This window comes from Convolutriloba macropyga, chromosome 8 (genome assembly GCF_964194025.1).
Source record: "Convolutriloba macropyga chromosome 8, txConMacr16.3, whole genome shotgun sequence".
NCBI classification, from domain to species: domain Eukaryota; kingdom Metazoa; phylum Xenacoelomorpha; order Acoela; family Convolutidae; genus Convolutriloba; species Convolutriloba macropyga.
The window spans coordinates 40457454-40471548 of record NC_134475.1 but is presented as its reverse complement, the minus strand read 5'-3'; the positions used below and the strand labels follow the sequence as shown (position 1 = coordinate 40471548).

General features: G+C 36.5%; 1 protein-coding gene across 1 annotated transcript; it reads right to left on the bottom strand.

The window, feature by feature from the left end:
- Window positions 1–8983: 8983 nt before the first annotated feature.
- LOC142344725 (kinesin-like protein KIF27) lies at window positions 8984–13397 on the bottom strand. Its single transcript, XM_075396602.1, has one exon. The coding sequence runs from the start codon at window positions 13369–13371 to the stop codon at window positions 9208–9210; it is 4164 nt and encodes a 1387-aa protein (XP_075252717.1). The 5' UTR covers window positions 13372–13397; the 3' UTR covers window positions 8984–9207.
- Between the last annotated feature and the right edge of the window lie 698 nt (window positions 13398–14095).

Sequence of the window (14095 nt, the reverse complement as noted above, 5' to 3'; positions counted from 1 at the left end):
TTTGTTTTCCAAGAGTATAGAGTCAGTTCGTACTACGCACAAACAACTATGTAATTTTCAGGCTTTAAAAAGAGCCTCCTTAGAGTCCATCTCAGTTGAATTGTTTTGATCACTCCAGTCAGTTCCCTCATAATCTTGCGCACCTTATCAACGGAAAGTCGATCGATTAAATTAGCCCAAGGGTTTTCGATATTAATCTCCGCCTGATTCAGCTGGGTTGTTTTTCAGTATCGGTTTGTCTATTTGATATTATTTGAAGCATAATTAGATCGACACGAGCATACCAGCTTGAAATAACGGATGTTTCAGCTCTTCCCGCCTGCTCTAAAAAATTTGCACTATGACAAGATTTCTTATTACTCAAAGCTTAACCGCTTGATTTCAGTAAAAAATTGTTGATCATCTTAGAAGATACTTTACGAATCACTTCCTGCTCGTTCAAATAATTTGCAAAATCGTGGTAACTTTGTTTTTTATCGGAAATTTATACCTGTTCTGCTAAGCAGCTCATCAAATTTCATTTTTCAAAAAATTTGATTTCTGGAACGACAATCCATGTAGAGCCTCAAAATATATTTAATAGAGAAAAATGTAAAAAGTATGACTATTGCAGCCTGCTTCAAACGGGGGGGGGGGGTGGGTAACTAGATTCACTAAGGAGGGCTTCACTAAAACAAATAAAGTGAAAAAATGGGACACCAATTTCGGCGCAATTTCATTTGACTTTCAGTTAAGAACTGTCGCCAACTTTCCAGCTGCTTGAAAACTGTATGAGACAGAAAATTGGATCAAGCAAACAGCGAATTTTCTATGGCGCAAAAGTCACTAGTAAAGTTCAAACGATCAAGCGAAAATTGTGCATTAAAAAGCCAACACATTTACAATAATTGCTTCAAACTTTACTAGAGAGCAATTAAGCAACTAACGAGGCCAAAAAACTAACTGAGCGTGCTAACGTGAAGACACAGCTTGTTTGCCAAAAAAAAAACAAAATTAGATAAAACTCCAAGCATGAAAATTACGTCAAATAAAAAACCGTCTTTCGACAGTAATTATTTGATGTCTTCGGTGATCATTTTTTTTTCATTTTGTCAATGAAGCAGTCCTCTGAAAAATGCACCCATCAGTTTCTAGCAACCACTGAGAAAAGCACATCTAGCACTCCTTGATGAAAAATTAATCTTCAGAAAAGCGTCCTAAAGCCAGGTTAATCACTTGAATAAATTTAAGTTGATTTTGAGGTTCAAAAGAACGGCGTGAAATTGAACAACGAAAACTGTGCTACTTACAGCTGCCGAAAAATAATGTAGAAGCGAGAAAACCTCAAGTTAGACTGGGGATTTATAAATTCCAAGATATAATTCAGACTATTTGAATTGAATTGTGTTAAAAAAAAACTTGCAGAAATGTAATTTCTTGTTGAAATACGAAATATGAAAAAAAAACACAAAACCTAATTAAGACTAGAAAAATTTTAGCAAAACGAAATACTTCGCAACAATTTGATTTTACAGCGTTTCTTTTTTTTGCTGAAAGGTAGAATTACAGCTCCCAAAGAATTACTTCCTTTAATTCAAAAAAAAATTGTTCTTAGAGAAAGAAGGGGTTCTGACCTAATTATTCAGTAAATTGATATTGTTACGACCGCTGGCTAAGCAAAACATTTAAAAAATTTTCAATTAATTTAGATTTCGTTTTATATTCCAATTAATTTTAAATGATGTCATTCTAAAGCTTTAAAAATTTATTTCGAGAAATTCAGCATGCAACTAACTTGAAAACAAAAAGTTATGCATTGTATCTATTAAAAATTAAACATGTCAAAAAGTTTAAACTCATTGAAACCACTTAACAAAAATTAGCAAGCTATCAAATCCAAAATCATGACATTTAAAAGCATCGGAACTGCGCTGCAAAGTTTAAAAAGAAAACAAAGAAAATTAACGCAAAACATTTATTGAACAGCTTGCTTCTGTTGAAATAATGCAGTGACAGCACGGTCAGATAACCCATGCTACTATAATGATTCCAAAAACGGATCTTCCTACGTTCAAAAACAAAATCTGATTAGTATACAAAGCTATGCGCTTTATACATTATGGTACCAAAAAGCTACATACAACTGAAGATTTTTTTTAAAAAAAAACATTACAGACATCAAAACATAGCCAGCAAATGAGAAAGCATGCAGTTGTCCAGTTAGAACAAAATACAGTGCCCCCCTTGTTGGCCCTCGATAATTAATAGCAGGTGCAAATTGTTATTCTCGAATCTTTCTTAGGTTTTATTATTATTGAACATAACCGACTAAACATCGGAAGAATTGCTCTCAAACGACAAGTGGGAGCTCTAATCAGTTGCAACCTGCTTCAGTCGTGGTGAGGGGAGGGAGCCTAAATGGGACTAAGAAATTCAATATTGGGCTTTAAATAACCACATTAGAGGTTAAGATATACCACTATTAAGATTTAAAGTCAAAAATGGCAATAGTTTCGGCACAATTTTCATTTGACTTTTAGTATTAAATTGCCTCCAATTGAGTTCAGCTGCTTGATATTGTGATTGAGAGAGAATTTTAGATCACCCGAAACGCAAAACGTCAAGGGCGTAAAAGTCACACAAAAAATCAAAATTGTCAAGCGAAAATTTTACATAAGACGCAAACGTTTTTAATAATTGCTATGAACTCCGTTCAAGAGCAATTACTCATCTTATTCGGCTCTGGTATATGTTCTGGAACGCCCTTGCTGTAGCAGTACCTCTGCTCACTTTGTTTTCAAAGAGTATAGAGTCAGTTCGTACTACGCACAAACAACTATGTAATTTTCAGGCTTTAAAAAAAGCCTCCTTAGAGTCCATCTCAGTTGAACTGTTTTGATCATTCCAGTCAGTTCCCTCATAATGTTGCGCACCTTATCAACAGAAAGTCGATAGAGTAAATTAGCCCAAGGGTTTTCGATATTAATCTCCGCCTGATTCAGCTGGGTTGTTTTTCAGTATCGGTTTGTCTATTTGATATTATTTGAAGCATAATTAGATCGACAGGAGCATACTAGCTTGAAATAACAGATGTTTCAGCTCTTCCCGCCTGCTCTAAAAAATTTGCACTATGAACAAGATTTCTTAATACTCAAAGCTTAAACGCTTGATTTCAGTTAAAAATTGTTGATCATCTTAGAAGATACTTTAAGAATCACTTCCTGCTCGTTCAAACAATTTGCAAAATCGTGGTAACTTTGTTTTTTATCGGAAATTTATACGTGTTCTACTAAGCAGCTCATCAAATTTCATTTTTCAAAAATTTGACTTCTGGAACGACAGTCCATGTAAAGCCTCAAAATAAATTTAATAGAGAAAAATGTAAAAAGCATGACTATAGCAGCCTGCTTCAAACGGGGGGGGGGGGGGGTGGGTAACTAGATTCACTAAGGAGGGCTTCACTAAAAAAATAAAGTGAAAAAATGGGACAACAATTTCGGCGCAATTTCATTTGACTTTCAGTTGTGAACTGTCGCCAACTTTCCAGCTGCTTTAAAACTGTATGAGACAGAAAATTGGATCAAGCAAACAGCGAATTTTCTATGGCGCAAAAGTCACTAGTAAAGTTCAAACGATCAAGCGAAAATTGTGCATTAAAAAGCCAACACATTAAAAATAATTGCTTCAAACTTTACTAGAGAGCAATTAAGCAACTAACGAGGCCAAAAAACTAACTGAGCGTGCTAACGTGAAGACACAGCTTGTTTGCCAAAAAAAAACAAAATTAGATAAAACTCCCAGCATGAAAATTACGTCAAATAAAAAACCGTCTTTCGACAGTAATTATTTGATGTCTTCGGTGATCATTTTTTTTCAATTTGTCAATGAAGCAGTCCTCTGAAAAATGCAGCCATCAGTTTCTAGCAACTACTGAGAAAAGCACATCTAGGACTCCTTTGTGAAAATTTAATCTTCAGAAAAGCGTCCTAAGCCAGGTTAATCACTTAAATTTAAGTTGATTTTGAGGTTCAAAAGAACGGCGTGAAATTGAACAACGAAAACTGTGCTACTTACAGCTGCCGAAAAGTAATGTAGAAACGAGAAAACCTCAAGTTAGACTGGGAATTTATAAATTCCAAGATATAATTCAGACTATTTGAATTGAATTGTGTTAAAAAAAACCTGCAGAAATGTAATTTCCTGTTGAAATACGAAATATGAAAAATAACACAAAACCTAATTAAGACTAGAAAACTTTTAGCAAAAGCAAAATACTTTACAATTTGATTTTACAGCGTTTCTTTATTTTTTGTGAAAGGTAGAATTACAGCTCCCAAAGAATTACTTCCTTTAATTCAAAAAAAATTGTTCTTAGAGAAAGAAGGGGTTCTGACCTAATTATTCAGTAAATTGATATTGTTACGACCGCTGGCTAAGCAAAACAGTTTAAAAATTTTCACTTGGTTTAGATTTCGTTTTATATTCCGACTAATTTTAAATGTTGTCATTCTAAAGCTTTAAAAATTTATTTCAAAAAATTCAGCATGCAACTAACTTGTAATTGGTCAATATTTAGACTTTTTTCTGTATGAAACAAAAAGTTATGCATTGTATCTATTAAAAATTAAACATGTCAAAAAGTTTAAACTCATTGAAACCACTTAACAAAAATAAGCACGCAATCAACTTCAAAAATATGACATTTAAAAGCATCGGAACTGCGCTGCAAAGTTTGAAAAAAAAGAAAACAAAGAAAATTAACGCAAAACATTGGACAGCTTGCTTCTGTTGAAATAATGCAATAACAGCACGGTCAGATAATCCATCCTACTATAATGATTCCGAAAACGGATTTTCCTATGTTCAAAAACAAAATCTGATTAGTATACAAAGCTATGCGCTTTATACATTATGGTACCAAAAAGCTACATACAACTGCAGATCTTCTTTTAAAAAAAAACATTACAGACATCAAAACATAGCCAGCAAATGGCTGGAAAATAGCCGCCGCTGAAGCGCTTGATGCATATCGCAATTGAAACAGAAAAAAAGATAGAAACTCACCGAATTATTTTTTCAGTGTCAAAAAGTGTTCTAATTTGGTGTGCAATGTCAGTTAGATTCCAAAACTAACTTAAATCAGCCTATAAAGTGAAAACTATTCAGGTTAATACAAATGTAAGCTACCAATCTCTCTAAAGAATTTGGACAACCTAATGATCTATGACTTAATCACCCGGCTATATCGGTTTATCCCGTTTCTTTTGATTTTGATCTTTTGACCTTGACCTTACCCTGTCTGGACTCCAAGTCTGATCAGTACTGATTAAAAAAAATTGACAGTCATGGATCAGTACTGTATCAGAGCTTTGCTCATGTCACTTTTTAGACTTGGCACGCTTTTAAGTCTTGCCAAGTTTTGGGTCAAGACTTGACAAGCCTTGCATCAAGTCTTGAGCACAGTTTCTATTGTTGGTTTGCTTTCGTTTTCTATTGAAAGAAGAAGAACACCACTTACAGTGGCCTGCCTAAAACACTCTTCAAAGTGAAAAAAGCACAAGACAACACGAGCACCTCCACAGAGTTTACTAGATATAGAATGGAAAAAAAATCAGATATCGCCCAATGATACCAGTCATGGTCACTTTTTACTGCCAATTGAAACAATTTTAGGTTTGGTTTAGATATATGGGGCATTTGAAATTGGTATATGCTCAATTCAAAAAGAGCTGGCTCAGATTAGCAAACTATTGTAAGAAATTTCTACCTATACCAATTTCTGATAAACTTGTCTTAACTTTACAAGTCTTGAGCAAGTCTTGACATCTCTTCACAAGTCATAAGACTTGAGATAAGACGTCAACAGTACTGATTTGTCAATTCAAGACGTCTCTTGCAGGTCGCCGCGATTTATGCAAAAAGAGAAACGTGATCAAAATGTAAAGCAAATTAAAAAAGGAGAGCGCCTAAAAAATCTCCGTTGAGAGGCTGACGGCAGCTATTATTAATAATACATTTTAAGTTCAAATTTGTTCTCCAATAACACGTCATTACACTTAAGCTTTTTTAACGTCGACCAGACGGTTTGCATAGTTTTCATAAAGATTTCCAATAAAATTTTGGTCAATTTTGTTAGAAATGTGACAATTTTTCTGAAACTTCCCAAAAAACTGTCTGTTTTCGCGATCTCAAATTGCTTCTAAAATGCACATAAAAATTAGATTGGATTAAGATCTGGACTATATGGCGGCCAATCCGGCACCTTCAACTCCTCTTGGAAAAAAATTGCCGATAATCTTCGATTTATGCACAGGAGCATTATCCTATTGAAAAATAATGTCCTGAAAATGTTCTTTTTCTTCGTAATGTTTCAATATACACAAATAATCGGCAGCGTATAGCTTGCTGGGACACCTAACAAGCATTTTCCTTCCATCTGATCGTATAGCACACCGAAACATAAATGACCGTTTGTCCGAACTCATTTTTTTTTCAAATCTCATACCAATTCTTGGAAGAACTCGAACAATTCCCTCGCTAGAAATGCGCACCATTGTTTCATCATTGAAAACAAAACTTTGATCTTGACAGTAAGAGAAAAGCTGAATGAGCACATTTACACACCATTTTGAATAAAACACTTAATTTTTTTTCAAACTAATTCAAACTAACTTTTTTGCAGCATTTCTTGAAAGAACACATTTTTTTGAAAATTCGTCTAACTGTTGCTCTGAAAAAAGTATCGCAGCAAAGGAAACGTTATGAGTTACTCTTATACGCTCCAGATAGGTTTTCGGATCTTCTAAAACATCGTTGACTGATTTTCGAATTTTTTTTGACAATTTTGGGGGTCTTCGCTCGATTTTTTGGCCTCAAAATTGTTATTGTTCAGATAACGTTAGTTTACATGCTGTGCACTGGATCTTAATTTCAAGTTGAGTTGTTTCTGTATACTTGTCCATGAAAACCCGACTTCTCGTAGAGTAACAACTTGGCAAACACTGCAAGAAAAAAAACGGATTAACCATTTTTTCTGCTTAAGAGACAATGAAAATTCAATTTCTCAAAAATTCTAAATTTCAAACATTTGCCTTGGCGCAAATCGTGCTTATTATGCACGAAACATGCTTTTAAACTGAAAATCATGCCGTACGTAGCTTTGTGGTACCATAGTTTACATCGAATATTAATAGGAAATAAAGTGCTAAGCGCTTTATACAATCTATACAACCAAGTCTGAAGAATAAATAAGCTCGAAGTAGTTTTCGAAGAACTTGAAACGCAAGGACTTCCAAAAACTAGCAGCAAAGACCTCTGTTAAAAAAATTTTGCAAAATTTGCATTCAGAGGACTTAGTTTTGTGTATTACCAAAAATACTTTTTTAAATGTCCTATGAATATGGAAACCGTGATTATGGAATAAGGTACTGAGCACCCTGCCAGAGAGCTGCAAAACCAATTTTTTTCAAAACCAATTTTTTTCATAACCAATTTTTTGCATAACCAATTCTTTTCCCTGCTTCTATGTTTTCAAAAAGTTCTGGAAGCTTTTTTCAATTACTTCCATGCCGAGCTCTGTTGGGAGACGAGCGGAGCAATTGTTTGGCACAGATGATGAAAAGTAGCTCAATGAAATTCGTGAATGTCACGTTCCTTTTTGCTATTTATAAATATCTTTACACAACTAGTTTTGTTTGGATTGACCTGAAAGCCAATGGAAGAAGCACCCTGCAAAACATTTTGATTTTTTGCTACTAGTTGCATTATCGTGGGTAACAGCTAAACTCAATATTTTGAAAAAAAACGTAAATATTGGAAGTATTCGATAACAAGCTTAAGATTCTGTTTTTCTAAGCTTCTATGCGCTCTAATGAACAATGAGATTGTAAAGCTAGCTCAAGATATGTTTTGATAATTTTAAAAAAGTTTTGAAAATTTCAGCCACGTGTCTCGAAGAGGAAAACGCATGTCGCACGTTTCGCTTGAAAACGCAGGTACCGCGACAATGGTAAAGGGTTGCTCCTCGAAATTTTTGTTGGCTATCTAATGCCTGTTATCCTGATGGAAGTTAATATTAACAGAACCTTATCTCAATTAACACGTACACTTGAGTTCTATAAAAACTCCTAGCAAAATATAGTCAATTGGTTATTGAAAACCCCCGTTTTTGCATTTTGTTGCCACTAACTATAATAAATAATAAGTCCGTAAAGAACTTAATCGATTGATGAGACGTTTAAAATTTCTTGAGGTTTTGGGGCTTAAAAATCTCCCAACATCCTTCACTTTTCACGTTTACTTTATATGTATATTGCATTAATTTCAAAGCTTTTCTGCAAGATCTAAAAATGAAGGTTTTTGTTCATAATTGTATGAAGTTCATGCATAAGTTGAGGGTGCAATAGCACGAGCGTGGAGAGAAAAAAATAATATAAAACACGACTGCAACAAACTTGAGTTGAGAGCAACAAAATTTGTTTCAATATCAAGTTGCGCGTGATAAAGTTTAGAACATTAACAATAAATCGACTAACGTCCGACGAATTGCTCCCGGGAGACAGACGAGGCACTTTAATTTAGAAGTTTGTCGCTTAGTTATGATTACAAAATCCCGATGCCCGAGGGTTCCAGTCCGCAACCTCCAGGATAACAGTGAGCAGCTATATCGTCTTTGCAACTTCAACGCTATAAATTGCCTTCATGTTAGCAACAAACTTTCTTCGGAATGAAAGCAATTGAGATCACCGAAATATTCGGAACTCAAGCGTGAAAAAGTCATTTAAGATGGGAGAATGTTATAAAACAAAAGCGCAAAAACGGTAGAGCAAAAAATATGCATAAATAGACACTCGCGTTTACAATAAATGCCTCAAACATCGTGGAGAGCAATTAAAAAGCGCTTGCACTCGAATATTTACATTAATGGCAAGAACATCAGCCAATTATACTCTCCGCGAAATTCGCTCTATGACTTGAGGAAGTCCTCTAAATAAAGACAGGTAAATGAAGTATTAAAGAAGTATCAATTAAAGAAATGAAGTATCAATTTCTGTACAGAGCCAAAAGGAGCTTATTTATACATGTACATTAAATACAATTTTACGCATAATGAGAGAGGGAGAAACAAAGATTAAGAAATCAAAAGACAATTGAGAAACTTTCAAAACGCGAACACAGTTCCATACACGCTCAAACTAGATATCACAATCTATTCAACATTCTACGCATTTACTCATCTACCGAATCTTTCTGCATGCTATCCGAGGCTAAATTGGAGTTTACGAAGTGCTGTTTCTGCTGCAACTGTGAAGAACTCGACACGGAGTTCGGGGCTGCAATTTCTCTTAGATCCCGTTTCGATTTCACGACTGATACGCAGTTTTGACTATTTCTTGCGCTAAATGGTGTTGAAATGCCAGCAGCACCTTCATGACTCCTAACTTTTTCTTTTGTTTTCGAACCTTGATTTTCTCTAGCACTGAGAACCTTCTCAGGTCGTATTATATTCGATTGCACTGATGGCTGCTGACCTCTGCTTCTGGGCGATTCATGAACAAAATCTTGAGGATTTTTATACATGGTTTGACCTTGAGATGACGTCGAAACGCGCGGTGTTTGTTGCAACGTCGAAGAATTCATTCCACTATGTCTAGGACTGTTAACCACCACTTCTGACTCGAAATTCATCTGATTTCCTCCATTCGAAACCTGACTTCTAGCGGATGCTACAGATCCATTCGACTGTCGCGAATCGTTAATATTCACTGCGCTAGCACTGTTAAGTCCTGAAGCCGCAAGCTCTCGCAGTTTCTTCTTCAAGTCTCGACTCGTGGTCTTGTAATAATACAATTCCCTCTCCAGATCTTTGATCTTGACTTCCAAGAGTGCAGCATCTTGACTGTTTTTTCCATTGGCATCATCATTATTATTATCAGCGGTTTGTTTTGCAGCGCTGAGCTGCACTTGCTTTAGAAGTAGCTGAGTTTTATTTTCATATTCTTTGATAATGTCGGCAGTTCTCCGGTCAAAGTCAGTTTTATTCTGGTGCACGGCATGTTGTAAATCTTGAATGACTCGTTCCTTCTCGTCAACTTGCACCATTAGGTCATTTTCATGTAATGTCAATGTCTTTTCAGACTCTTTTAGGTCAATGACTTTTCTGAAGTAGGACGCCAGCAAGTTGAGCAGTCCTGGACGCTCCATTTGGTAGACTTTGTTCAGCAAATTTGGCTCAGAAAACTGTTCCAATGCTTCAACTTTCTCCTGGTAGGAAGAAATTTGATCCGTTTTGAAATCAATCGCGGCTTCCAACATTTCCACAGCTTCTTCAAGTTCCGTTAGTTTTCTCTCTTCCGAGTCGCCTAAAATTTGCCCATCTCTCATTTGGGCATCAATAATATCGCGTTTATTCAACAAATCGTCACGTTGTTTGGTCAAGTCGGCCAGAACATCTTTCTTTTCACCTCTGGCAGTCGCAAGTTCGATGTTTGTGTCTAGCTGCGAAACTTTACTCACTAAATCAACAGCTTGGCCTGACAAAACTTGACTTGCTCTCAGCTTTTTAACTTCAATTTGAGCCTTCTCTTGCATTGCAACCTCTTTCTCCGCTATCAAGTCCTCGCGTCTCTTCAGTTCTTCTTCAAGCTTGCTGAGATATTGCTTTTTCTGCATCATTTTCTCAAGTTCCGCCTCCATTTCTGTGCCCGGACTGTTATCTTGTGCTCCACCACTACGATTGGGTGAAAAGTTGGGTCTCTTGGACTTGCGCATTGCGTTGACCTCTTCATTTCTACGCTTTAGTATTTTCTGTTGTTGGTCTAACTTAGTCTCAAGTTCTTTAACTTTGTGTGTATTAGCTATCATCCCTTTTTCCATCGCCGCTTTTTTGTCACTCTCCTCTTTCAACCGTTTCTGCACCAAATCATACTGAGATCGCATTTTGTGTAGCTCTACAGTTAAGTCGGAAACCTTTTTATCCACTTGGTTTTGAATTGAGGCAGCCAAATTTGCACCCGAGGCATCTCTTCCAGTTGCCCCCCGCTTTCCCGTAGAGTTGATTGCGTTGTGTTTACCACTGGCTGTCTCACCACTTCCGTTCCACTCTTTATTGTTAGAATGTTCCTTCAAAACTTTCTTGGCAGTTGAGGCCTCTTTCCCTGTTTTTATCATTTCTCGCATCAGTTCTTCTTTCAGTCGAATAGCCAGAGCTAATTCTCGCATTTTCTTATTCGCTTCTTTGATTTGACAGTTTGCTTTATCTATGTCTTCTTTCGAATAATTTGCACTGGCTCTCAGGCTATTTATTTCAGGTAATTTAAGCAATTGCTGCATTGTTGTAGTAGTTACTATTGCTTTCTTGGTAGTAACTATTGGTTTATGAGCAGCGTTCGCAGCCGATTTAATTTTGGTAACCGACCAATTACTGGTTGGTCTTTGTAGAGGCTGCACTGAACTTTCACCATACACAGTCCCCTTACTGTCCCTACCCGGGTTCGAACCCCTGACTTTCGAACTTCTCTCATTTTCACCAGCTTCTTCATCGTCAAAATTATCCCGGAGAACTTCATCACTTTCTTCCCATTGAGTCGCTAACATTTGAGACTTGGCTCTAAAACTTTGAACGATTTTGTCCATGTTATAAACTGACGGACTAGTGTGGAAATTTCTTGCATCTCCGTGTGGAAATTGATGATCGTTAACTCTACGAACGGGTGCCGACTTTGCCGGCCGAGGAACATTGTCACCTTGATATGGATTTTGAGTTTGAGAAATTTCCATCGACTGCTTTTGTTCGTTCACAATTTTCTGCAACTCTAAAATCACATCTTGCTGTTCTTTGATATGGTTCTTACAAGCAATTAATTCCTGGCGCAGCTTTTGGTTTTCGTCTTGAAATGCCAATTCTCTATTTCGACTTTCGGTCAGTTTAGAGCTCAAAGCGGTCATTTCTTGAGCTTTTTGGTTAAAAATCTGTTCATCTAGAGCTAAATCAGCGGTCAGTTGTTTCACTTGATTCTGAAGTTTGTCAATTTCAGCAGATACTAAATCCTCTATCTTGGGTACTCCAACGCGAACATCAGCTAAGCTTTGATTCCAGCATTCGACAGCATGGACAAAACTTTCATCACTTTTCTCAACGGAACATTTCTGGTTTAACAAATACTTAGCAACTAGGACTGCGTCTTTTAGTCTGTGCTCGTTATTGGTGGCACTTTCTAGCTTGCTTTCTAATGCAACAACGTTATCTTCGTTCTGCAATTGATGGGTAGTTTTTGAAGACTTTTCCCTCTCCAATTCCTCTTTTAGAGACATAATTTCACTTTGAAGAGCCTCAAATCTCATACTTTGAGAGTCTCTATTCACTATTGGCTTGTTTCGAATGTTCTTGGCTCTGTTGGCGTACTTCAGCGAGTTCAAACTTTCATCGAAATTGTTGAAAGTGGGCGATACACACGTTATCATTACTGTATTTGAATTTCCTCCAAGTGAATCCTTCAGTAATCGAGTTATTTTGGCATCACGATAAGGAATATGCCCAGATTTCCGTTTCTGATCGCTTAATGCACTTATGACGTTACCAAGAGCAAGCAAGCCTGTATTGATGTGTATCGACTCTTTAAAACGTTCTCCGATGTTTCCAGTTTTGGACGCTCTTTCGCTTCCCGCAAGGTCCACAAAGTGAATTTTAGAGGACAAACAATCAACTTCTGAGGTCAACTTTGACTTTGTCTCGCCTCTGCGCTCTAAAATCAGAGTGAAAATGGAATGTGAACGACTTGAACGTTCGTTCATTTGTGTTGCTTCAGTTCTGCGCATGGTGGCTCCTTGTTCAGCATACGCTAGCACTTCTTCTGCGCTTGAACAGCAAATTTCACGGGCATTGACAACTGTCGTGTTTCCCTTCTCGTCTTCTCGGATGTGGAGATTTTTAAAAGGGTAGCTTTCACTGTCTAACAAATCATGCAACTCCTCTTTGTATATTTCTATAAAAGACACTTTCACAGAATAGTTGTGCAGGTGTTCAACTTGAAGGGAATCAATTTCCTTAAAGATGAAATCAATGGATCTGGGAATGATTCCCATCTGGGATACCTCATCTGATTCTCCTTCGATGGTATGTGTTTTTCCTGACCCAGTTTGACCGTATGCAAATATTGTCCCATTATAACCTTGGAAGCACTGTTTTATCAAAGGTACGCAAAGTGTTTCAAACACTTCAATTTGTTCACTGTCCGGGGCGAAAATGTAGTCGAATGTGAAGGCACGGTCTTTGCCCAAAATGATTTGTTTCTTATCCGGCTGTACCCGGATGCAGAGCTGGTCTGGATTTTCACGACCCACAAGTGGTCGAAGTCTGACAGCAACCTTAAGGGGAACTTCAAGCATTGCCATCGTAACTGGATTCCATTCGATTCTGAAAAAGGCAGCAAATGTCCACGTGGAATGAATATACTCATCATTCTTAAAATTGGAAAAGACATATCTGATGTCTATTTGTTGTCAGCCTCTTCTTAGTTAATGACATTTCATGAGATTCTGAATTATTAATTAAGCAACTTGGTCTCATTGTTTCAATTGACAAGCACTTTTTCTAGCACGATTTAAGTTCTTATTGCCTGTGTTGCATGCATGATCATTGTTTTTGTTCTAAGAATTAAGAAATCAAGTCTTGTCACCCATTACACTACATTGAAAGTTTACAATCATTGAAATGCAAGAGCATTAAAAAGTTCCAATCCGTTAAATTCAACTCTTGATCGAAATTTCAAACTGCTGATAACTACATCAGATAACTCCATTCACAACATTTTTTCAATTATTTTACCAAACGATTACTGAAAACATTTCCATTTGAACAACTCCTAATTCAACAAGCACTGATTATCGGAAACCTCAGTTTTCTAGGTAAAATTGCTAAAACTCTTCATATAAAAAAACTACACCGATCAAAAAGTTTCACGTTATTAAAGGTTCATTGTACGTTGAACTGAAAAACATTGATGTACTTTGAGCTGAATGGGTCTATGTTGGAACAATTTTTGACTATTTTTTGACCCATGATGATTACCCATAATTTTTTGAGCTGGAGAAATGTATATTTACGAAATGAGACTGA

What these genes read in the sequence shown, in the direction of transcription:
- LOC142344725 (XM_075396602.1), bottom strand. Translation starts at nt 13,371, where the DNA reads ATGGCAATGCTTGAAGTTCCCCTTAAGGTTGCTGTCAGACTTCGACCA.